The following is a 23,899-nucleotide window of genomic DNA, read 5'->3' as shown; positions in this document are numbered from 1 at the left end:
AGAAACCAAGACCTGGGTGCTGAGTGTGTTCATTGCTTCTAGGGTGTCAATTCTTCTAGACCCTCCAGTGGACAGAGCTAAGAAATATATGTCTGCTAGCCTACGTATACACATATCTATATTTCTGTATCTATTCGTATATATATTAAAATAAACAAGAGTTCAAACTATAGTTCCAACTCTAATTCAGTACCACAGAATTCATTGTAGCCTTTTTTTTTAAAAAAAATGTTTTATTTATTTATCTATTTGACAGACAGAGATCACAAGTAGGTGGAGAGGCAGGCAGAGAGAGAGGTGGAAACAGGCTCCCTGCTGAGCAGAGAGCCCAATGCGGAGCTCGATCCCAGGATCCCGGGATTATGACCTGAGCCAAAGGCAGAGGCTTAAGCCACTGAGCCACCCAGGCGCCCCCATTGTAGCCTTTCAAATAGTGAGAAGCCTACCCCTCCTTATCTATACTTACTTATTTGTTGAATCTTAGTATACATTTAAAGTAGTTTCAAGATTTCTAACCTATATACCTCCGAGATATTAATTTACCAACTAGAGTACAGTGTTTGTGTAGTTTTCTGTGTGTCTCTATCTTACAGTTTCAAGTGAAAACATGATTTCCCAAAGTTAATTAGACCAGCTCCTTTTCCCTCCCACCCCCTTCATCTGTAATATAGTTAGCTTTATTTGTCTTAATCTGCATTCCATCATGGCTTCCCCTGACAGCGTGGTTAATTAAAAAAATTTACATACAGTAAAAGCCACTCGTGGTGCTATATAGTTTGTGTTCTGACAAATGCACCGAGTCCTGTATCCATCACCACAATATGATACGGAAGAACCCCAGCAACCTAAAAATTCCTCTGGAGTGAACTTCCCTTTCCCTAAACCTGGCAACCACTGATCTGTTTTCCATCCCTATAGTTTTGTCTTTTCCGGAATGTCATATGAGTGGAATCATACAATGTGTAGATTTTTAGGTCTAGCTTCTTTCACAGCAAAATGTATTTAAGATTTGTCCATGTTGTTGCACAAACCAATAGTTCATTCCTTTTTCCTGCTGAGTATAGATAACTTTATTACATGGATTACATGGATATACCACAGTTCATTTTTCCATTTACCTGTTGAAGGACATCTGGCTTATTTCTAGTTTTGGCAATTGTGAATAAAGCTGCTATAAATAGTCATATATGGGCTTCTGTATGAACACAAGTTTTCAGTTCGCTTGGGTAAACACTCAGGAGTGGAATGGGTTGGCTGTATAGTAATTGCAGGTTTAAAAGAAACTGTCAAACAGTTGCAATGAATGACCCTCTGGTGTCCACATGTTCTCTAGCATTTTGTTGTCCACACTCTTTTTCAACGGGAAACTGCCACCCCACCCCAACTCCGACTTCTTCCTTCTTTTTGGCTTCTGCCAGGATTACAAACTAATCCGTATTCTTGTTTTGTGTCCTGCTGGTATTTGCCAAGGTAACAATTTTGGACACCTCATGTTTCTACTGTGCATGAAAGTAATCTCATTTTTAATCTAGTAACCATCCTATAGGGCAGTTTCAGCAAACATTCTTAGGTTGGTATGAGAGTTACCAGCACCCTGCTTGGGAAGAATTCTTTTCTGGCTTTCCCAGATGCTGGCTTTTGTGAGTCCCTTAGCTTCTGTGTATCTCAGCCTCTTTGTAGTCTACCTGAAAGAACTCTGAAATACAAGGATGGTCAGTGGTCTACACCAGACCCTTTAGAGGCTATGGATCCAGCAGGATAGACTACTCCACGGAACTCTTCAGCTGGGTGCCTGGGTCCTAATTTGTCAGGAAGAAGCTATGTGTGTGGCCTGTGCGTGGAGTCCCTGTCTCTGGACTTGGCAGGTAGCACATTCTCATAGTCATTAGAAGTGTCATTTGACATTTCTTCTCCATGTTCTATCTGACTAGTCTCACTCTGTGCAGATGGCTGACGGGTCACAGGTTCCCCTAGAGCCAGAACCCTCCCTGATTGCATGACAAATTGGATGTGGGTATCTGGATTCTCCGTCCTGCCTTCTACGTGGTCTGGGTTTGAGGGGATCACTTCTTCCACCTGCTGGTGGTTTCTATTGATAAGTGCTGATGGGACATTTTCATAATCCCGATAGCACTGGAAAGCCATCCGTGGCTGCTTCCCCTGGAGGGTCTCAAGATTCAACCCTGCCATGTTGACATAGTCATTCGAGGTCTCAGATGAGCCTTCCTCATCACTGAGTGGATCATCACTCTTGGATCTTGGAGACCGAAAACTGGCATGGTCACTGCCATTCCCATAGCCCTTGTCTTTTTCCTCAATAAGCTCTAGCTTCTGCTCCTGGGCACTTGGGAGGGTGAAGAGGTTCTCAGGGGTGCTGTTGGTAGAAGCTAGAGCCTTAGCAATCTCCTCTGCTGTGGGGACATTGATGTAATCTCTTGAATCCTCTGAAGAAATGCTCCGGCAGTCTCTGGTTGTTCTGATATTGACATAGTTTGCCGAGGGAGTGAGGTCCCCACACATCTGGAGCCATGTGGCATTGTCATAGATGCCTACTGCATAGCCATTGGCAGGAGCATGGTCTCCGTGCAGCCAGAGGCCACTGCCTGCTTGGGAGGGCTATAAGCAAGAAGAGAAAGCCAGTGACAGGATGGAAGCAGAAATACCGACGAAGCCTTTCTTCTTCCCCATCCAGTACCGCTATCTGATAACTCCTTCACTTGGTTCTCCCCTTGGAGAAAATGTCTAAGTTGGGGGTCTGCAAATGCAAAGCCTTAGATCCTAGGCAGGTATGAACAAAGTGGGTGAAGCTTAAGGAAAGCAACAGTGTAAATGTGATCATAAATTCCTACTGGATTTTGGCCATAGTGTGGGTGTTCAACGGAGAGTCTCTAGGCGGGAGTATTAGAAACTGGAGAGAGCGGGCTGCCTCAGAGCTCATCATGAGGCAGTACAGCCTAGTGTGCAAAGGTAGCGACTCAGCCTTAGACTCAGGGTGTGAATCCCACCTTACTACTCTGTGTGGGCAAGTTACCTAATCCCTTCGTGCCTTTCTTCCCTAGCATATAAAATGGGACAATCATAATACCGCCATAATATGGGTTCTGTGAGGTGTTAGTGTATGACTATGTGTGAAGTGTATGGAAGGTTCCCCGCCCATGGAAAGCATTAACACTGTTGGTATTATTAGTAAAGGGGCAGCTGACATAGAGACTCAGCCCCTCACGGCCATTTAAGGACGCCGGTTTGCTGTTTCCAGAACTTCTGACTTTTCAAGAAAAGCTGGACATCCAGACTTTAATGTGAAATCTTTTCAATTTTTAGATGCTGGCAACTGGCTCAACGTATCGTTCACATGCTACAGAGTCCAAATCAGATGTGTTGTGGCCTTAAACAGGGTTGGGACTGAGCGCCGGAACTCACTTTGGCAGTGGAATTTCCTCTTCCCTGCGTGTTATCAGCCAGGAGGACCTGCAACCCCAGGAAGTCTTGGAGATGGGAACAGAGCCCAAGCGTGGGACACATGGGGGCGGGACCGGGAGGTGACCACATGGTAATGAACCCAGAGCTCTGGCTAATGAGAGGCTGGGGAGCATCAGGAGCAGCAGCCGCGGTAAGATTGTGTTTCCTTGAAATGACCACAAATTGAAGGGACCGATTCTTCGAGGAGCAAGAGAGAACTTATCTATGGGACGAGCCCCCGAGCTTCAAAGGCTTCCTTTTACTCTCTGGGGTCTCTGCTCCACAGTATTACAGGACTCCTGCCTGGCGGCTGCCTCCACATCATATGACACATACGGTCACGGTCATTCACCATAGCACTCCCCTGGTAACCTCGGAAATCCCCCGTTTGATCACTTTCTACACCAGCTACAGTCCTCAACGACTTACAAAGATACCTGCCCTTGAGGAGAACTGAAACAATTTGCCCCAGACCCCAGGAGGAATTCCCCAAGGAGGGCTTTAAAGAGGTTTTGAGCACAAGCTGCATTGTTGAAATATTTGTGTACCCTCCTGAGGTGATTTACTAGGTAAGGGACAATACTCTATTGGGATAAGCCGTTACCTGTCTTAGAACAATCCACTTCTGTTCTGACATCACTCCTTGAATACGTGCGCTCTGATGCCCTCCCCCAAATCCCAAACAATTGTTTCCACCTTTCTTAATTTTTCTCCCTGGGCTGCAGGGAGGTCCTGAGCTCGTCTTCCTAATATATTAATAGGGTCACAGAGCACCTGCCAGGGGACATGCTGTTTGTCGGGAAAGGAGATCTGTGACCTGAACTCGTTTACCTCAGTTCAGTCAGAAATATGCCATTTCTCCCAAGGGGCTCGTCCCTTCACCTGACTCTTACCACAGGCTCAGAAGGAGGGCTATCGGAATTTCTGGACAGGAGGCTCTCGGTACTAAAAATACGGTTACTTCTTGACTGACGTCTCCCTGAAAGAACAGAGAATGAGTCCTGAAGCTCGCAGGCCAGTCCCCGAACGCTTCAGCCTACAAAGTCCCCGCAGAGAGGGTGAAGTGGGTTCTTGTGGCGTCTGGTATTTAGGGCTTGGTGTTCTGTGGCAAGAGGGTCAGAGCTGGGGGAATGATGTGCTCTGAGGCCTGGAACTGTCCTTGGTTTCTAGCAAGGACCAGAGGGCACAAACTAGCACAGTAGTTCGTGGCTCCTGAGGCAAAACTTATCCACCTGTAATCCCGGAGGCCATGTTCTCCTTCTGTATGTCTCCCCATCCCTAGACATACCCATCTGTCTTTGGCCAACTTCATACCAAGATAAAACAACCCCTCCCCTGACCCAGAAGACCCCCAGCTCCCTTTTCAGAGCTCTCTAGGCCCCCAGTGGAGTTACTTCCTGTTTCTGTCTAGCTCATCCTCCTCCATGCTCCTTGAAGGGCAGAAGGGTTGAGTGTTTAAAGAAAGCTGCCTCTGGGTGGTGAGAGGACATTCTGAGGGCAGAAGGTTGGTGACATGCGTGCTCCATAGATTAGAAAGAAAAACCTACCCAGCTCTTCTCGCCTCTGGGGTAAGGAGTCATAAATATTTTTAGCTCCTTGTCTGGGTCGAGACAGAGACAGTAAGGGCATGATGGTAACTCGAAAGTAAGGAGCTTGTCCTGCAAGACAATGAGAGACCAGTGTTACAAAATGTGGGGGCCCCTGGGCATGAGATGGTCCCTGAAAATGTTCCCCACTCTCACTATGTATCATCAAAAGTGCATTTTCACACTTGCCCAAGTCGCTTTGAGCTAGAAGACTTGGTACACAGAAGCAGGAGGAAGAAATGGAGGCTTGTGGGGTGTTGGACATGAGTGTCCCAGGGCAACAACTTTCAAAAATGGAACTCCAGTCAGCACGGAGCCTTTTGGAGCCACAGCTTAGATGAGTAAGACAGTCACCAGTGTGTCAGAGAACAACGGAGTATTTCCCAGTGTAAGAGCTTATCCTGGAAGAATAAACGGGGCTTTGAATGCCAGGCTGTGTGATTGATGCCTGTGCATCTCAACTTGGGACAATCAAGGGACTCACGGTACTTCTTCCATTTACTCCAGTTCCACAGGCTGTAGAAAATCACAGTAGTCAGGAGGATGGCAAGGAATCCTGCAAACCCGGAAAAGATGGCACTGCTCTGGTCTTTCTCTCTGTGAGGAAAAATAAGTGCCATGTCTAGCTGTAGGAGGCTGAGGAGGTCGGAGAAGAGGCTTCCTGCAGGAACTGGAGCCCGAGGACTTGGAATGGGAGCCTGAGGTGGGTGGGCTGTGTGGCTGGAGAGAGGGTCTTCTATGTGGATGGAGGGAAACTGGACACAGGAGAAGGGCACTGTCCCTTTGGAATGCCTGCTGGGTGCCTTGGGTTTGTGTGTGTGTGAAACTCGTTTGATCTTTACAACAGTCTCATCTCTCCTTGGGGCCAGGAACCTGGGATTCAGACTCAGCGAGGCAGAGTAATATATCAAAGATCACACAGTAGGGAGGAGCCGAGATGGAAAGTGAGTCTAGGTCTGTTGGGGCCCAAAGACCATGCTCCTTCTACTGCATCCCCCTGTCCTCCAAAGTCACCAAATCAGGTTCATCTGCCCTTACTCACCCTCATTCCCTCTTCCTGGGCATCCTGTCTTGTGTGGAAGAAGGGGTTACCCGCCGTGCAGGGAGGGAGCTGCTCCGTGACAGAGTCTGCCTTGTGGGCATTTTTCAAACCCCGTTTACCAACTTGTGGAGCTGGTCTCCAAGCAACACTTGCTGTTTTGTGGAACGTAACCACTGCACATGCAGGGGTGAGTTCCTGCTGCTTGTGATTCCCTGACAGGGCTGGGGTTACTGCCTTGCTTTGCCTACTGTAATGAGAAGTCGCCGGGAGGTGGGGGTGGGGGTGACAGCAGAGTCTCTAGCAGACCTAAATATTAGAAACCAGATCAGCTACCAGGGAAGACTTTTGTGCTCCTGAGTCCTAGGCTTGTTTACCCAACTTATACCAGACCTTTCCTCTAGGCTGCCCAACGGATGTCTCAAACCAGATACATCTGAAACAGAATGCCCGTTCTTCTCCCAGAAGCCTGCTTCTCCTCTGGTATTGCCCATTAGCTAGTGGGTGGGTCAGAAGCCTTGGAGCCATTCTTGACTGCTCCTTTGCTTTCACACCTCACTTCCAGTTAACGAGCAGATTCCATCTGCTCAACCTTGGTCATCTTTCCCAAACCCAGTCACCTGTCACCCCTCCACTGCCACAACCACTCCACCCCCACCCCCAACTCACTGTGTGCTCCACATGGACCTTTGCAGTAACCTCCCTAAGCGTTGTCTTGCTTTCACTCTTGACCCCAACATCCTATCTTCACACAGGAGCCAGTGTGATCTTCTTAACAGTAAGTTAGATCATGTCTCCCCTCTTCTTGTGACCCATGTGACTTTGATCACACTTGGGATAACAGCCACAGTCCCTACCCAGTGAGGACGTCATGGCACCTTATGTTCTGGCTTCTGCCTACCTTCTTATTCCTTGTTTTTTAAAAAATGGTTTATTTAATTTATTTATTAGAGAGAGAATGTGCGCATGTGTGCATGGGGGAGGGGCAGAGGATGAGAGTATCTCCAGCAGACCCCGGGTTGAGTGTAGAACTGATGTGGGGTTCGATTCCACGACCCTGAGGTCATGACCTGAGTACAAATCAAGAGCCAGATGCTCGAATGCCTGAGCACCCAGACACCCCTATGCCTACCATCTGACCTCATTTCCTATCACTTCCCTTCTGACTGCGGCAGCCAGGACTCCTGGCCTGTCCTTGGCCACGAACGGCACATTCCTGCCTCCGACCAGCAGCTCCCTCTCCCAGGTGTCGGGGTATGTAGCTCAGTCCCTCATTTCTCTTGGCCTCTTCTGAAATGTCACCGGCTCGGACAAGCCTATTACTCTCAGGCCCCTCAAGTCTGTTCTGTGTTTTCCTCATACACTTAAGACTGATGGACATTATATTATACATCTCTTTGTTTATCTGTTTATATCTGACTTTCCCATTTGATTGTCAGCTCCAGGAAGCCATGGACTTGTCGATCCTGTTGATCTGGTGACTGGAACAGTGCCTGGCACTTAGCAAGGGCAAGATAGATATTTGTCGAATGAATGAGTGAATTAACAAACATGAATGAACACAGAAGTGAATATTTTGGGGGGTGCTTCAGGGTTCGGACAACTTTGGAATTCATTCCCCATCAGCGCTCCTGTCCACTGGCGGGGGACACATCTTTGTCATGGTAATCGCATTTATTTCCCTGAACGACAGCGATTTTAAATGGCTGAGTTACTCTGTTATCACAGAGCTGAGATTTATAGCTACAGCTGTTGCCGAAGCTCCAACTGCTATTGGACTTTTAATTTTTGTTAGTATGATCCTGAACATTTGAGCAGTAAAATTTATAACCATGATTAGTTCTGTGAGATTTTATATCCTAAAGATGTATCTTGATCACATCTATGATTACGTTTCCCACTCATGGAAAGTTTTTAGAACCTTGAAACACATTGTTGAAAAAAACGGGCCTTTTGTTTCCATCATGGTGGGACCTAGTTTCTTTTGGAGGTGGGGGAGGGTGGTTTTTGGGACCCGAGACAGGAAGAATTGAGGACAGCAATTGGGGCCTCTGCGAGGTAAGAAATCCAGCCAGGCCAGGCAACAAGGTCTTAGGAAATCCTGTGTTAACACTGCTTTCCCTTTCCCCCTGCGACTCCCATTTCTCTTTTAAACCTATTCCTTTCCTCCCAGCAGTCCTGAGCAAGCTTCTCTAAGCCTAGAGTTTGGTGGTCTCAGTGGACCTGAGCGTGGTTGTGAGGGCAAGGAGTACTGCTGGGGTAGGAGCCCCCAGGGTTGCCCAGGGCTGTCTGTCTAAATCAGGGGAGGGGGGAGCTCATCACCCCGAGTCACTTACCTGTCCAGGCTGCCCTCAGTCACCTGAAGAGTCCTGGCCTCCAAGGTCCTCCCTCCGATGTTGGAAAGAGTTGGGGTGATCATATCCGCTGTCACGGCAACCTCTCTGGCTTCAGCTTCTCCTCCTAAGCCTTTTCTTAATTGTCAACAGCTAACACATGTTGCCACTTCTCCTGGCTCTTCCTAAGTTGCCATCCCCCAGGAGAAAAGGCAAAATTGGTTTTACATACCATCGGAAACGCTTTTTTAAGTAGACAAGACTGATAGAAATCCTCCTCGTCTCCATGTTTTCCAATTTTTCTAGAACTTTCTTCCCCCCCCCAAACTTGCATCTCCCTGGCCTCTCCCCCTGAAATGTTAGGCTGTGTGAACCCCAAACACAAAAATGACGACAGGCTTGGTTCTACCTGGATGTGGCTACAGTGCCCACTGCGGGAGGTGAGCGCTCAGCCGAGTGCGGGGCTCCCCTAGAGAGATGGCTCAGGGAGACGGCATGCTCTCAGCTCTCTGGTGCAAGTGTGAGGGGCACAGAGGGGGAAACTGCCAAGAGGCTCGAGAGAGACTCCGTGAGAAACTCATCCTCCCCCAACCCCCAAAAGCAGACAGAAAAGAGCAAACATTTGCCAGAATGGAAACAGAGAGTCGTCACAGGAAACGACACCACCAACGTGCTTATGAAGCACGGGGCACAGGAAATGCTGCTCAGCTATAATAAGAGAAGAAAACATGTCTGCAGGCCCTGTTCCCCAGGTTGGCCAGGAGCGCTGTGGACTTGTAGGTGTAGGGAGTGTGACTAAAGATGGGGCAAGGCAGGGGGGGGGGGATTTGTGACTATTTCTCTGGGCTTCTACAGGGGAACAGGCGGTTTTCATCGACACTTCCCCGGGTGATTTGGACAAAGCTGGTCTGTGTTTCACATTTAGAGACTCTCTGGAGATGACGCTCAGAATGGAGCCCATGCTGGGGCAGCCGGGGCCCTGAAGGCCATTCCTTCTGGAAGCCCTGCCCTCCCTGGTCCCCTGGCCGCCTCACTCTCGCAGGGCTCTTCTGGAGATCATCCCAGTCCTGCTTGCTATGTACCTGTCTCAGAGGCCAGACCCCTCATTCCCTGTGCCGACCCAAAGTGTCCCAAACTTAGACAGTTGTTCAAAATTTGTTTCTAGCTGCCTCCTCTTTCTCTTACCCATCTCCTGAAACTCTTTGCAGCTTGGGGAAGTCCACAGAGAAGGGGTCACTGAGACTTTTAGGAGGCTGTGAAAGGCCTCTGACCAGGCTTTCCACAAGGAAATGGACTCCCAGAGGGCTGGCATGGAAGACAGCCAGTGCCTCAGCACCGTGGCCCTCCCCCATCTCTTCCCAGCGGACACCAAGGCCCCAGGCTTCCCGGGGCTGTCTACCCCTGCTCTGCGCATCCAGGCTCTCACAGGCCCCCAGGGGAGAGGGGCTGAAGCAGGGAGACTGGGTCCGCCTGGCTCTCCCGGGAACGCTGCCTTCCAAGTCCTTGCTGCCTTCCTTCCACATGGCCTTACCTGGCAGGAAGCGGAGGCGATGCCAGAGGCAGCTGGTTCCAAGAGCTGGAATCTGGGTCTCTGCCCGCTTGTCCTCGGGAATGGGTCTGAGTAGAACTAGAACTCCTCAGGAGAAAAAGATCCCTCGCTCCCCGGCCCCTGTGGCTGGGACTAGTGGGCGAGACAGCGAGGCTCCCCGGACCTATCCCGAGCCACTGGTACCAGCAGAAGGCTGTGTGTGAACCGGGAGCTTGGCAGGCGGTACTATGAAGAGAAGGGCCAGCAGGACCAAGCCTCAGAACCCTGACCGCTACTTTAAAAAAAAAATTTTTTTTTTCTTTTTTAAAAGAAATTCTCCTGCATGATCTTCTTAAGACTTCACTCTTATCTACCCAGAGCGCTTGAGTCAGACTAATCTTCCCTCCGGTCTCCTGACTCCCTCCTCCCCCCACACTTGAGGGAAGCAACCTTCCGAACGGAGGCTGTGCCGTGGTTTCCAGACCGGGTTGAGTCCTGCCTCTGTCTCTCCTTTCCCTTCAGCCTTGCCACGACCAGCCAAATCAACCACCACAAACCTGTCATGTGGGGGCGCCCGGGTGGTTCAGTGGGTTAAACTGCTGCATTCGTCTCGGGTCATGATCTCAGGGTCCTGGGATTAAGTCCCACGTCGGGCTCTCTGCTCGCTGGGGAGCCTGCTTCTCTCTCTCTCTCTCTCTCTGTCTTTCTGCCTGTCTCTCCGTCTACTTGTGATCTCTCTCTGTCAAATAAATAAATAAAATCTTAAAAAAAAAACCAAAAAACCAAACCTGCTGTGTAAAATCATTCATCATGATAATGGCAGAAAACTACTGATTCCCGGGCAACAGGGCACATGTTTTAAACCTGATTGCTCTGGTGCTTCGCTAAAAGTGGCTAAACACTTTTAATGATTTCAGGGTTCAACATGACGTATGATTCTAAAGTATTACAATTAGGGGCGCCTGGGTGGCTCAGTTGGTTGCACATATGACTCTGGACATCGGCTCAGATGTTGATCTCAGGGTCATGAGTTCAAGCCTGGCATGGAGCCTACTTTAAAAAAAAGTATCAAGATTGGTTTTAAACGACAGAACTTGTGCCTCCAAGTCAGCAAAGGGGAGGGGTTTGCTCCAACTCAGCGATGTTACTAATATTAAAAACCTTTCAGAATCCTCTGGAAAGACAGAAGTGCTGTGTTAAGAGCATCCACACAAGTTCGGATCTACGTGACGGCTAGGGTTATCTGGGACAGGTCCTTTAATCTTTCTGGGTGTTTCCTTGGGTGTAAAATAGCAATACCACTACTTAGGCACTGCTGTTGTGAAAATTAATCGGGCTAACGATGAAAATGCTCGGCTGAGGATTTGGCGTATGCAAGCTCGTTAGGTGGGGGCTGTTGTTAATCTGACTATCTCATTGGGCTCTGGGCTCAGATCTTTACACTTAAAGGATTGCCTCCATTGGCCTTTCTTTCTTCCTCTCTTGATGCTCCGCCTGCCTTCCTGCCATGTATCCCTTTATACCTTCGATGCGGATTTACGGGAAGTGTCCCACCATCTGGCACTGGGCATCCCGACTTTGTCCATGCGCAGTGCGTTCAGGCCCGCAGGCCGTGCTGAGCCTGGGTGAGCACACCTGGCTTTTGTCACTTCCGTGCTCTGGGCCTTTGCACTGGTTCCTTTATTGTGACTGCAGTTCCTCTGTCTCATAAAATTCCAATAAAATCCATCTGAAGAGTTTATACCGGTTATCTCCGGGTTGTGGGGCTTGAGGTATTTTGCTACTTTCTTCTTTGGACTTCTACTGCTGAATTATTATAAAGATCAGGTGTCGTTTAAAAAAATTGATTAAAAAAAATAACATTGTAAGTGTCACCACCTCTGCGCAGACTTCCCCCTCTGGAATTGGGTTTTGCCCTTCTGGGTCCCCAGGGCAACCCGGCACGATACCTCCGGATTGCTGGGATTAGTTGTTTAAATGCCTGTCTCCTCAAGTAGCCTTTGAACCCCTCTGGGGCAGGGACTTTGATTTATTGAATCTCTGTGGATGCCTGGGGGGCTCAGTCAGTTAGTGGTCTGCCTTCCGCTTGGGTCATGATCTCGGGGTCCTGGGATCAGGTCCCACATTGGGCTCTCCACTCGGTGGGTGTCTGCGTTTCCCTCTCCCTCTGTGTGTGCGCTCTCTCAAATAAAAAAAAATAAAATAAAATATTTATTGCATCTCTGGCATCTGGCCCAGTGCCTGATTGTCAGAACAGGGGGCCCCCTGAGGTCTCTTAGGGGCCTACGGCTGCTAGGAATTTATGACCCTGAGTGTATAGCAGGGGGAGCTACTGAGAAAGAAATGGGCGTCTGGTATTTTGTTCTACTGTGTGCTCAGCTGTGAAGGAAAGAGACAAGCCTTGCATGGTCCTCGTTGCTCCTTGTAGGAAGGGCGATGAGGCTCCTGTGTTGGGGTCTCCTTTGCCCCAGGAAGGGGTGAACGGTGGCTTTTGTATTTCTGGGCCCCCAACTGCCGAAGTTGCCCTGTGGGAAAGACAGCCCCAGCCAGGCTTTGCTCTTGAAGGTTTGGGGGCTGAGACAACCCTAGCCGGTGACAGCTGCAGCCTTAAGGGTGGCAGTCCTCTCTACCTCTTGGCTCACTTGCTTCTGGGCCGGAGGCCTGCTCCAGTCCGGGCAAGTCTGAAACTGAGAACAAAGGCAGCAAATACTTCCCTTTTAAGTTAAAGTTGAGAGAGAGCAGGGTTAGGACAAAAAGATTTGGAAAGTATGAAGGATTTCTCTGCTCCCCGCCCCCACTCTGCCCGAGGCCCTTGAGGAGCAAGGGGAGAATTTGAAAGCAAGGAGTGTGAGCCGACTCGGGGTCGGGGATCGTTTGAACTCACTTAGGCTGGGCCTTGGTGGAGGAGGTGGGCTGGCATTGCTGACAGGCCAGAGATCCCTTTCCGTAAGGCTGGCGTCCTGAGAGCGGGGCAGACCTCTGCCCCTGGGTCCTTCTGGAGTCTGTGCTTGGTGCCCTGCCCCACCCCCCCACAACCCTTGAGCCCTGGCCTCGGCAGAGCTGTGGAGCCAAGCGAGCTGTGAGGCGTGTTCCGATGAGCAGCTATCTTGCTAACAGCCCCAAGTCTCCCCTTAGCCCCAGGGCTGCGGGCACGCTGCTTCCCCTCAGCCAGCCCACACACGCTGGGAGGCTCTGACCCTGGGGCTCTGAGCAGGAAGGGGGCCTCTCCTCGGCAGCACAGGGGTGGGTGGGCAGTCACAGCAGAAATCAGATGAGGCCCAGCCTACCTCAGAGGAGGCCTGAGGGCAGAGGCCCCGGGGACGAGCCAACCAGTGTGGCAATAGGAGTGGGAGGCTGGAACAGGAAGGGCACAGGTGGAGAGGGTTTTCTTTGTTTCCTTCTTGCGTGAGTGAGTAGAATGTCATTTCCATCACTTCATTAACCCGGGCGTTCCTGAACTCTGGGGACGAGTCATAGATGTGAATTTTCTTGGAGCAAGCATTTTCTTTTCACTCTTCTGTGTATCATAGGACACCAGTGTGACAGGGGGCTCGGATTTACCTGTGTCCTTCAGCATTAAGTTGGGTCCACACGTGTATGGTACTTGCACTCGTCAAATCTACATTGTCCTTCCGTTTCCCGCAGCCGGCAGCCACACGACAGGCCCTTCAGCCAGAGGGCAGATCACTGCAGTCCGTAGGTGAACATCTTCCAGCTCTTTCCTGATTCATGAAAGCCAACCCTACGATGGCTTCCCGGCTCGGCCGGGCTCCCAGCTCCCTGCCTGCCCTTCCCCGCTCAGTCACTCCATTCCGACTCCTGTCTCCCCTGTATGTCCTCAAACACATCGCGGTCTCCTGCGGCAGGACCTTTGCCCTTGCTGGGCCCTTTGGAATCTCTTTATTTATCTAGCTCACATATTTATCTAGCTCACTCTCTGGCTCCCTTCACATATCTTCATGAATATCTGTTCATCAGAGAGGTCTTCTTTACAGAAGAGCAACCCTTGGGGCGCTAGGGGTCTCAGTCAGTTGTGACTGACTCTTGGTTTTGGCTCAGGTCATGATCTCCTGGGTTGTGGGATCAAACCCCCTTTCAAGCTCAGCGCTCTGGGGCGTCTGCTTGAGATTCTCCCTCTCCCTCTGCCTCTTTCTCTTTCTCTAGAATAAATAAAATCATCAAAAGGTCCACCCTCGGGGCGCCTGGGTGGCTCAGTGGGTTAAGCCGCTGCCTTCGGCTCAGATCATGATCTCAGGGTCCTGGGATTGAGTCCCACATCCGGCTCTCTGCTTAGCAGGGAACCTGCTTCCTCCTCTCTCCCTCTGCCTGCCTCTCTGCCTACTTGTGATCTCTCTCTGTCAAATAAATAAAATCTTTAAAAAAAACAAAAGATCCACCCTCATGCCCCATTCACCCTTTCCTCTTACACTTTCCCTTTCTCCCTGGTCCTTGTCATCATTTGACATGCTACGTGTATACTTCTTTGTCTCTCCTCCATGAGACCAAGTTCAAAGAGAGCATGGGCTTTGTTTTGTTCCCTGCTGCATCCCTGGTTCCTACAACAGCGCCTGGCACAGCACATGCTTGTTGAGCGACGAGAGGACCACTATCTAAGGGGAGGAGGTGAGACTATAAATAAACCGATAAGAGAGACCCTCCTGCAGATGGTGGTGAGTCGCTAGCTAGTTTGGTACTAGAGTTTATTGGCTTTAGAGAAGAAACTGATTTCTTGTGCTTTAAGGACTGTGGAGCAATTTGTCTTTGTTGCAGGTGTAAGTGGCCGACCTGCCTACACATGTCCTGGCATGTGCTTGTGTCCAGGGCACACGTGGTGATGCCACATTCCAGGGGAGATAAAGCAAATGAGAGTGCAGTGTCACTCAGGAATTCTCCCGTGATTACTGACAGCAATTTGAGACACTAGACTGAGAATGGCAAGAGTGCCCGAGTTGGGTCAAGAGACCCTTGGGTCAGGGTCAGGGTTATAACCTAGGTCTTCCAATTCCCAGGCTGGTACACACCACCGTAGCTTAAGGGAGCCGGCTTGCTTCTCCTCTGTGATTCTGTGCCATTCCACTGCATGAGATTTCTGCATCTCCGGACCACTGCTCTCTTTACAACAAATTCCGAAGGTGAATCAGCTAGATGGCCATCTTAGCAGGATGGATGGATGCCAATCACTAAGTTTGACTCTATTGTGTTTATGCTTACGTGGGTGATTACAATGGGAAACCATCAAGACAGGATCCAAATAAGGATTGCTCGTGTATCTAATTCCACAAGTCTTGCTGTTATGGTGTCACCCACGTTTGGATCATTTCGGAGCCGGTAGGGACCTCAGAGAGGACCCGTTCACAGTAACTTTAAGGCATTTTTTTTTTTTTTCAAAGCTATCGCTGACCTATAGGCTAAATATGATTTTTTTAAAGCTATTTTTGTTGGACACCTGTGGGCTCTGAATCATCTCTAAAGAATGTCTTTCGGATCTTCAAAGTGTAATCTGAAAATCACTGATGTGCTTCACCTGTCTCCTTGTCCAGATGGAAAATCAAGCCACTCAAGAGGCACAGTTGGGGATGCGGGTCTCCTGCCCCCCTGGGCATCTTACTCTACCTCCCCAACTTCTCTGTTTCAGAACCTCTGCCACGGGGTGAGCAGCAAAGATTTGAACCCCTTTTCTCTCCTACTCGATTGGCAGCAGTTTCAGTTCCTAAGGTTAGGTAGGGAAGATGCAGGGATTCTTTTTTTTTTTTTTTTTTAAAGATTTTATTTATTTGAGAGACAGAGACCAAAAGTAGGCAGAGAGGCAGGCAGAGAGAGAAAGGAGGAAGCAGGCCCGCTGCTGAGCAGGGAACCCGATGCGGGGCTTGATCCCAAGACCCTGGTATCATGACCTGAGCCGCAAGCAGAGGCCTTAACCCACTGAGTCACCCAGGCGCCCCAGATGCTGGGATTCCTGACTCACACGAAAGGTTCTGGATTACCACAGGAGTATTAGTTCTCCCTCTTACGGGAGCTGAAGGCCATTGCTAGTCCCTGACCCTGACGTCCTCAGCTTCACTTCCTCTTTCCACTAAGCTCTCATGTGTACTTACTTTCAATAAGGCCAACCCATGGGCATCTGGAGTTCTAAAACACACCTCCCAGTCCTTCAACATGGTGTTACGGGGCCTGGTATGAGGCCAAAAACCCCGCTGACTGACAGTGCTGTGTCTGGAGGGTGCTCCCTGAGACCTCTTATTACAGGGGACACAGGAGAAACTGGGTTTGGATGATCCTGAACGCAGGGGCCAGGTCTATCCAAGGGCAGAGGTGGAGGCACCCACCTTGGAGTGTGAAGCCTCCAGCGATTCAGATGGTTCTGGTCACTCCCCTGGCTCAGATTTCATGAGCAGAAGCCAAGCTTCCAACAGTCGTTTGGCTTTTCTAGGAGGCGGGTCGCCTTGTCAGGGTGAAGCGACATTCTTATTTTGCCACTAGCCTCTGAGGGGATGGCAGAAGGAGGTCATTCCAAAGGGACTGCTCCCTTCTATGTGTGCGGCTTCTGAGGACAGAAAAGTATTCTCTGACACAAGTTTGGGAGAGGTGAAGACGGAGGATTCGTTCTGCGTCAGGATATGGCCAAGCCCAGAAGGCACACTCTCTCAAGGCTAAAGGAGGGCGGTCTAGGGATCCAGCAGCCTGTCGTCTCTCATGGCTTGGGTTCATGTTGGGGACAACTGAGCGTTCATGACACCACCAACATGGCAGCATGTTTACAGGTTTTATTTATAACAGGGTTTCCCAAGTATTTGCTGGTAGAGGCTGTGCCATTTCTACCTTCCTTCCTGCTTACGGTGACATGAAGGCTATGCCCTAACAGACCCAGGTCAGGGGCTGGTCACCAGCTCGTCGGTATGCAATGACCTTTGGATGGGCTACCGAGTAAATCAGCAGGGAGTTGCCTGGTTGTGTGTGCACTTGGGAGGGGACCAGTGAGTCTCGGTGGAGAGCTTTAGACAAACCCAGTGATGGCAGGGAGAGGATATGGTGGCTTAGGAAGGCTTGCAAACCATTATTAAAGGTGGGGGGCGGGGCAATTATGCTTTTCTAGAATTGGGGGTGGGGAAAGAGACAGAAGAGCATGTGCTTTTCTGTGCCGTTGCTCAGGCCAAGGAACTGAGCTGGCTCTAGATGCCATTAAAACAATACCCGACGCTCCACTGGTCTCGACCAGGGAGCTACTCTGAAGCTTTCTCCACATCTCACCATGCACTGGGGTTAGGAGGCGTAGATGTTTAAGATTCAGTTTGGGCTCGTAGAGAGGCACAGATCCTAGGTCCAAGGAAGACAGGGTGAGGACAAGGGGCAATCCAGGCCCAAGCTTTAGAAAGGACTCTAGCTGTGTGTGTGTGTGTGTGTCTGCCTGCCTGTGTGCTTTGCACCCCTTTCTTCTAGCAAGGGTAATTGGGAGGGAAACTATAATGGGAAAAAGAGACTAGTTCTGTTTTGTGAATGACTTCTGTTATCAAGCAAGACCTATCCCCCGTTGTGTATTATTCATTTTTTCTCCCCTAGCCTGTTTTAAAGAAAGGAAGTAGGCAGTGTGCCCGTGCCCCTGGAGTGCGAGCTGGGGCAGGCAGGAGACGTGGGGATGAGAATTCATACTCCAGAAGCTTTTCCCTCCAGGGCGGGCTCCGCCTTCAGAAGCAGCCTGTTCAAACAGCCGGCAGAGTTTGGGCTGTCTTTCTCTATCATACTTTTCCTAGCAGACCATGGGGAGCCCACAAAGTCCTTTCCTCCCTTTGATGTGTTCCGAGACAGCAGGGAACTTGATGGAGCGCCGGGATGAAAGGTGCAGGGAGTTCTGAGTTCTGAGATACGAAAGTTCAGAACCCAGATGACCTGCCAGGAAGCTGTTTTGGTCCAAACCGGGGGCCTCAATGGTCGGTGAATGGAACAATTAACAGAATGGAACAGAACAAAAACTTGGGCGAAAAGAGGGACAGGAGAGCCCCAGAGGCAAGATAGGAAAAAAAGGTGCTGGTATCAGAGGAATGAATTGGTCCAGAATGTATTTCATTAACAAAAACCAAACAAACCAAAAAAAGGGCAAAGAGAATAAGAAAGGACTGTCATCCTTCCAGGTTCACCTCTGGCTTCATGTGCCCCAACTATGGACTCCGCCCAAAGCAAGCTGAGCCAAGCTTGTCCTGCTAGCGCATAGCCCTGGCAAGCGGGACCACGAGGGGCCAGAGGGCCGTGTTGGCAGGGGAAGCGTGGAAGGGGCCAGTGACAAGCTGAGTGCCGGGCTTGCATGGTCAGGGGTCTCGATGCGGCTGTGGCGGGTCCCTTCTCAAACTCCAGAGACATCACCCACGAGTGGAGACACATTGAGGACAGCACAGGTACTGGTGGGCATGGGTTTTTATTCTCGGTGCACAGCAGTACTGGTTTCTGCTCATCCGCAACAAGCTTTATTGGTTTCCAAAATAATAATAATAATAATAATAAGATTATCCCTTTTTAATCCTATCTTTCCAAACTCCTCTTCTTCCTGACTCAGTGGACAACATATTTAAATTTCAGATTTGCCAGTTTACAGCATTCCCCCCCCCCCCAAAGAACCATATAAATACATGCAAAACATTGTACAGAGAGCTTAAATAATAGCCGAATGCAAACACCGTTAAGCCAAAGGCAGATTATGGCAACACACGCTGGGGTACACATTCCTTGGGTGTCACTGTGTTTGCTTTATGTCATGCAGACCACAACCGTCAATCTTTTGTTTGTTTTCCTTTTTTGTACAAAAATACCAGTGCTTGTTATACTCGTTACTGGGGGGGAAAAAAAAGAAGAAGAAACTCGAAATTCCTATCTGCGTGCTGATTTGAAAAGCACAACGTAGATAGATCTTGTTGGCACGTACGTCCGGCATGTTCACATATGGCATATATACAGATGGGGAGCAAATGCGAACCAAAGGCCAATTCGGTCACCGGGAGCTCCCTTCCCTCCGTCTCTCCTCATCAAGAGGAAAGGGGACAGCAGGCCTGACAGCAGGGCTGGGCAGGCGAGGCACTGGCACTGAGCTACATGGAAGGGCATCTGGTCTATTCTGAGGGAAAGGCTGGAATGGCTTCAGAATAGCAGGTGTTGACCTGTGCCTCGTCCCGCCGCTGCGGTGGGTGGTCCCTAGATGCGGGAAGTGAGGACGTGCGCACTTTGTGATGGTATCACGGGCTGCTGAGAGCAATCACCAGGTCAAGGAAGCAGGAGAGGAAGGAGGTGAGGCATTTGGAGGCTGCATGCGGACTTGCCGCACCTTCCTGGGTTTTCGGCAGTGAGGTAATCGCGCAGATACCACTGTACAGACTCTCCCCTCTGAAGCTCGAGTGGAAGAAGAATCTCAGACCCTACAGAACCCACGGGTGTCAGAAGGATCGCGAGGTGATCTCGCTGACACCTTTGGGGATGGGGAGTCATCATTTCAGAGGGCAGAGGGCACCTCTGGGAAGGACCTAGCCCCGAGATGGTCATCGCGGGTTAGAACCAGCCTTTGTGACTTCCACTTAGAACTCTCTCCCCCATCTCACAGATCGCACATGACCTTTCTAGGGGAGGGGAAGTCCCAAATCGGAGCCTTGCACAAAAACTCACTAATGGAAAACTCCCAGGGCAAAGAACCCGTAAACATGGGTGAAGGAACCCATGTTCCTGGGTGAATGCAAACCCCCAATCAGAGCATCCTTGCAGCCCGAGAGATATTCACACCTTGGGTATCACTCTGCCAGTTACTCATCAAAAGAAACACATCCAGGCAAGGCCCCTGACCCTGATTGCTGGTTACGAAAAAGCCTGGCACCCATCTTTATGGCGGTGGGGGTGGGGGGATCATACCCTCATTTCTCGCTGGCTGCTTTCCTTCCCATCCACAGCCCACTGCCCGCTTTCCTAGGTTTCTCTAGGAGAATTATCTCACCTTCTCCCCATCCGACCCTTTTCAGATCGAAAGCACCATATGGGCGGAAAGCTTTATTAACTTACGCCATATTTACTCACTGCCAGTTGGATCACTAAAACTGAATAGAAAAAAAAACTTATATAAAAAACATATGCACATAAACACTTAAACTTACTCAATTCCATATCAACAAAATTTATATTAAAAAAGTCTAGAACCCAACACATTTTCCCCCCGCTAAGTATAAAGATGGCTGTTTGGAGAAAGGAAGTATGGTGCGTTGGTTTTAAAACCAGTCGCAAATATACAAATTCGCCTGTCATGTCAAACAGCTGGTTTTGTGCTCCTTCCACAGGGTAACACGACAGCACTTTACGTCAAATCCTTTAAACAAAATACATATGGCTGACTCAAAAATATCCATTTCTGAGCTAAAGAAAACTATATATTTTTGCATAATATTCTCTATTTTCTCTCCTACCATGGAAACTAGAAGACACACAAAAGCCATTGACTTTAAACAAGTAGACACAAGCCTTCAAGAGTAACCTGTCAGGCACCATGAGAGTCTTTTGGGAACAGGAATGGTACAATAGCCTCCGAAGTTTGTTATTGGCTTGTTTTCAAAACTGATCTGAGGTAAGAAAAGACTTGACAGAACGAAATCTCCCAAAGTACTTAATAAATATGTGTACACCTAACACCTCAGGTGAGCTGTTTTACTCCCACATGAGGATTTAAGACAGAGAAAAGATTGCTGAAGCATGTGACCTTTTACAAAACCCAAATCAAATCTAGCGGGTTGTGCAGTAATGGGGTTGGGCAGGCGGTATTGGTTCTTTGCTCTTCCTGCCTCAGATAGCCCGGGTGGAAGGGGTGAGGGAGGAGGGATCCCGAAGAGAAGGCTGGAGAACATGGGTTCAGGCCGCCTTACTCTCACAAGTGGAAATTTGGCAGTTCACAAGAGCCTCGGGCCCCATCCCCCCACTCCCATCATTTCTTTCATGGGAATTGGTAGGCATGAGTTCACGGACCCCTGCACAGAAGAGCTGACGTCAACATCAGCAGGGATAAAAATGGAGCTCCTGCAAACGTGGTTCCACCTTGTCCCATTAAGGAATACTTAAAAAAAAGTCTCCTAGTGAGGTCCCCAGCTCCGTAGAGGCAGGTGGGAAGGGGATGCTTTGGGCAGTGTTCAGGGAAAGAAGGCACAGGGCTTAATCGTGCAGCAGTCAAGCACATTCTAGAGAGGGCCTTGAGTGGGGCATGTGGGAAATAGGAAGAGAGGAAGGAGAACATTTCAAGGCGGGTCTTTTGTTCCTTTAAGTCAGCAAAATGTCACTGGAGCCCACTTGGGATGCATATTTTCAAAAGCAGAACATGTAAGAAAGGCTGGGGACTGTTGAGTGACCGGATGGGTTAGAGGTCACGACAGAGCAGAATGACAAAGCTGAGGGGTGTGTCAAAGCTGGTACTTGGGTACCGAAGCTCAAGGTGTCTGGTTTCTCAGAGGAAGGTTTCTCAGAACCTGCTAGTATGGCCCTTTGGCCTCTCCCAAGGCTTCTCAGTACTCACTCCCCCAACAAGCAGGGCCTGTCCTAGAAGAACCTTGGCAGAAGGCTTTGAAAGTAGTAGTGGTCAACCCAGGGAGGATGGCAGAAGAGTTGGCTTTGATGGTCTGTCTTGTCCTGGACCTGCCTGCTGCTGGTCCTCGGGATCCCAGGCTAGTAAGGAGGCAGGGCCTTTCTCAATCCATTCTTTTGCCACCACTTTAAGAACAGAAGAAAGCTTGGGCTTACAGTCAAAACTATATAATGAGCCTATGCAAACTTCATGGTCAAGGCTCATCTCCCTAGCACTTAGGAAGGACACATACCTGACAAGACGGCAGTTCAGAAGTGGAAGGTAACCTGGCAACCACAGAAACACATTCTTACCAGCTCTCAGTTGCTTCAAGGGGATCCTATTAGCAAAGCAACCTCCCTGTCTCTAGGACTAAGCTAAGGATTCCATTGGGGCCAGAAGGGAGAATGGCCAAAGTTGACCCAATTCAGCCATGTCCACTCCACTTTCCTAATCATCACAACTTTAAAAGAAAAAAAGGAAAAAAAGGAAAAAAAGAAAAAGAAAGAGTGAAGGTAGGGCACACAGTGGTCACAAAAGACCAAAAGAACCGTAGGCAGGTTTGACTAGAAAGGCAGAAAGAGCTAGAGGGTTTTAGGTGTAAGTTTTGAAAATGGGAAAGTCATTTTAAAAACACTTGCTCTATAGGCTGATTCTATACATTCCATTCCTGCCTCTACACATTTCATTTGGGAACGTTTGTCTCTTGGAACCCTCGACTTAGCTTATAAATGGCACAGACTCGTAGGGTAAAATCCTGAAGTCAGGAGATGGTAACATACATATGCATACTGGGGAGAGACTGGGTTGGGGGACACGCCGAGAGAATTGTCATCATTTCTTTAAAAATGACAGCGGACACACCCAAGGAGTATACCCTACCATTCGCTACGTGCCTGGGGTTCGAGTGGGTCCTGCTACGAACCCCAACTCAAGTTGAAGTTGAAATCCTCGGAGGTCTGTGCTCCTGCCTCTTCATGGTCAGGTGGGGGTTCACACACACTTGGGAACAGCTGACACGACAGTGACAAGTCCCATCGTCACCTTACAGATGGGACAGATGAAAAAAGGACACGGGGAAAGCGGGGATGGGAGCCGGAGGACGAAGTTCAAACGGACGTCTCCAGGCTGTGCAGAGGGCTGTCTGAGTGGGAGGCGACAATTTGCACTTGGCTGCAGTCCACCGCGTTGTTGTTCTTGTTGGCGTACGGCGTGACCTCACCATCCAACAGGAGCGCCCTAGTCCCAGACGTAGGATTGTCAAGATTTTCCTCCTCGTGTTCATCCAGGAGCGGTGTTCGTGGCACTTCCTCATCTATGGCGAATTCAGGGTGGGTCATGAAGTTGTGGATGGAGTTTTGGTTCTTGGGTTTCTGAATACTTTCATGGAGGGAACTATGGAACGCTTTGACCACTTTGATCTATACGGGGGGGGCGGGGGTGGGAAGGAAAAGGGGAATGAGAAAACACAAAGGTGAGAATTGGCTAGGACAACAAAGAACTGGTGGCTTGAGGAGAGAAACAAAACCCCAACTACAAAACACTACGGCTCAGCAACCAAAACCAAACACATGAGAAGAGATTAGGGAACACGAGGAACGAGGAACGTCAACTTTCAAGCATGGGTGTGGCGTAGGGTGAGTAATGGCAAACAGCTGAATATTTCAAAGCTGCATTAAAAAAAAAAAAAAATGTAGAAAACCCAAAGCAAAGTTAGCATTCCCAAACAATCCATTCTTCAAACGAAACAGAAAACAAAGATTCATTAGTTCTTTTGGATGAGGGCAAGGACATGGGAACCAGGTGCAAATGAACAGCCGAACTTAAAAGATGATTCAGACATGTGGCTTTCTGTGTTGAGGCCAGACATTTTGTGAACGTGGGGTGGAAAAACTGCACACTGGAGTTATCGGTTTAAAGCCCTTAAAGGGTCGAACGCATACCAGTCCGTACATAAGATGCTTCAGGCGATAAGTGGCGATGGATACCGTGCAGCAAGGCAGACCAAACACTCATCATTTGTGTCAGCAGCATGCAAGAAATTATACTCTCTGGTTTAATCATTGCTCTTTGGGTCAGGGAACATACATCTATTTGCATCCCACAACCTCTGCCATGTCCCCTTCCCCCCAAGACAGCAGAAGTCTGCCCCTCCCATCCCTCCCCTGGCAGATGGGGCTAAACCACGGGTACGAGAAGATGCCTTCCTCCTGACTACAGAGAGAAGAGCTGGCTGTCACGGTTCAAGTGCGCGTCCATGCCTCTGGGGCACTGCACGTGTGCCTGGCCTGCAGTGGGAAGGGGAGCATGACCTTACGTGGAGCAGGGAAGGGACAGCATCAGGAGAGAAACCCCCCGGGTCGGAGGCTGTGCTACAGAGAAGCC

At 49.5% G+C, this 23,899-nt stretch overlaps 2 protein-coding genes across 7 annotated transcripts in view; both read right to left on the bottom strand.

Annotated features, from left to right (window-relative positions):
• Positions 1-220: 220 nt before the first annotated feature.
• LAX1 (lymphocyte transmembrane adaptor 1) lies at positions 221-13,192 on the bottom strand. 3 transcript variants are annotated; one of them, XM_059413153.1, is made up of 8 exons: positions 12,830-13,192; positions 10,503-10,684; positions 9,949-10,191; positions 8,421-8,602; positions 5,530-5,642; positions 5,007-5,117; positions 4,353-4,438; positions 221-2,616 (listed from the first exon to the last, which is right to left on the bottom strand). In XM_059413153.1, the coding sequence occupies exons 4-8, from the start codon at positions 8,501-8,503 to the stop codon at positions 1,819-1,821; spliced, it is 1,191 nt and encodes a 396-aa protein (XP_059269136.1). In that variant the 5' UTR covers positions 8,504-8,602; positions 9,949-10,191; positions 10,503-10,684; positions 12,830-13,192; the 3' UTR covers positions 221-1,818. The 3 variants fall into 3 exon arrangements, with proteins under 3 accessions (XP_059269136.1, XP_059269138.1, XP_059269139.1); XM_059413155.1 differs by lacking the exon at positions 9,949-10,191; XM_059413156.1 differs by lacking the exons at positions 9,949-10,191; positions 10,503-10,684; positions 12,830-13,192 and adding an exon at positions 8,827-9,041.
• Positions 13,193-18,336: 5,144 nt separating this feature from the next.
• ATP2B4 (ATPase plasma membrane Ca2+ transporting 4) overlaps positions 18,337-23,899 on the bottom strand; it is a 92,140-nt gene continuing 86,577 nt past the window's right edge. For 3 of the 4 annotated variants that reach the window (XM_059413152.1, XM_059413149.1, XM_059413150.1), the window contains one exon: positions 18,337-22,935. In XM_059413152.1, coding sequence (XP_059269135.1) covers positions 22,624-22,935 — 312 coding nt within the window. In that variant the 3' untranslated portion in view covers positions 18,337-22,623. The remainder of the gene's footprint in view (positions 22,936-23,899) is intronic. The other variant, XM_059413151.1, reaches the window with a different exon arrangement.

The sequence above is a fragment of the Mustela nigripes genome, chromosome 10 (genome assembly GCF_022355385.1).
Source record: "Mustela nigripes isolate SB6536 chromosome 10, MUSNIG.SB6536, whole genome shotgun sequence".
NCBI lineage: Eukaryota > Metazoa > Chordata > Mammalia > Carnivora > Mustelidae > Mustela > Mustela nigripes.
Note: the sequence above shows the minus strand (reverse complement) of the source record. Positions and strands in the feature narration are given on the sequence as shown.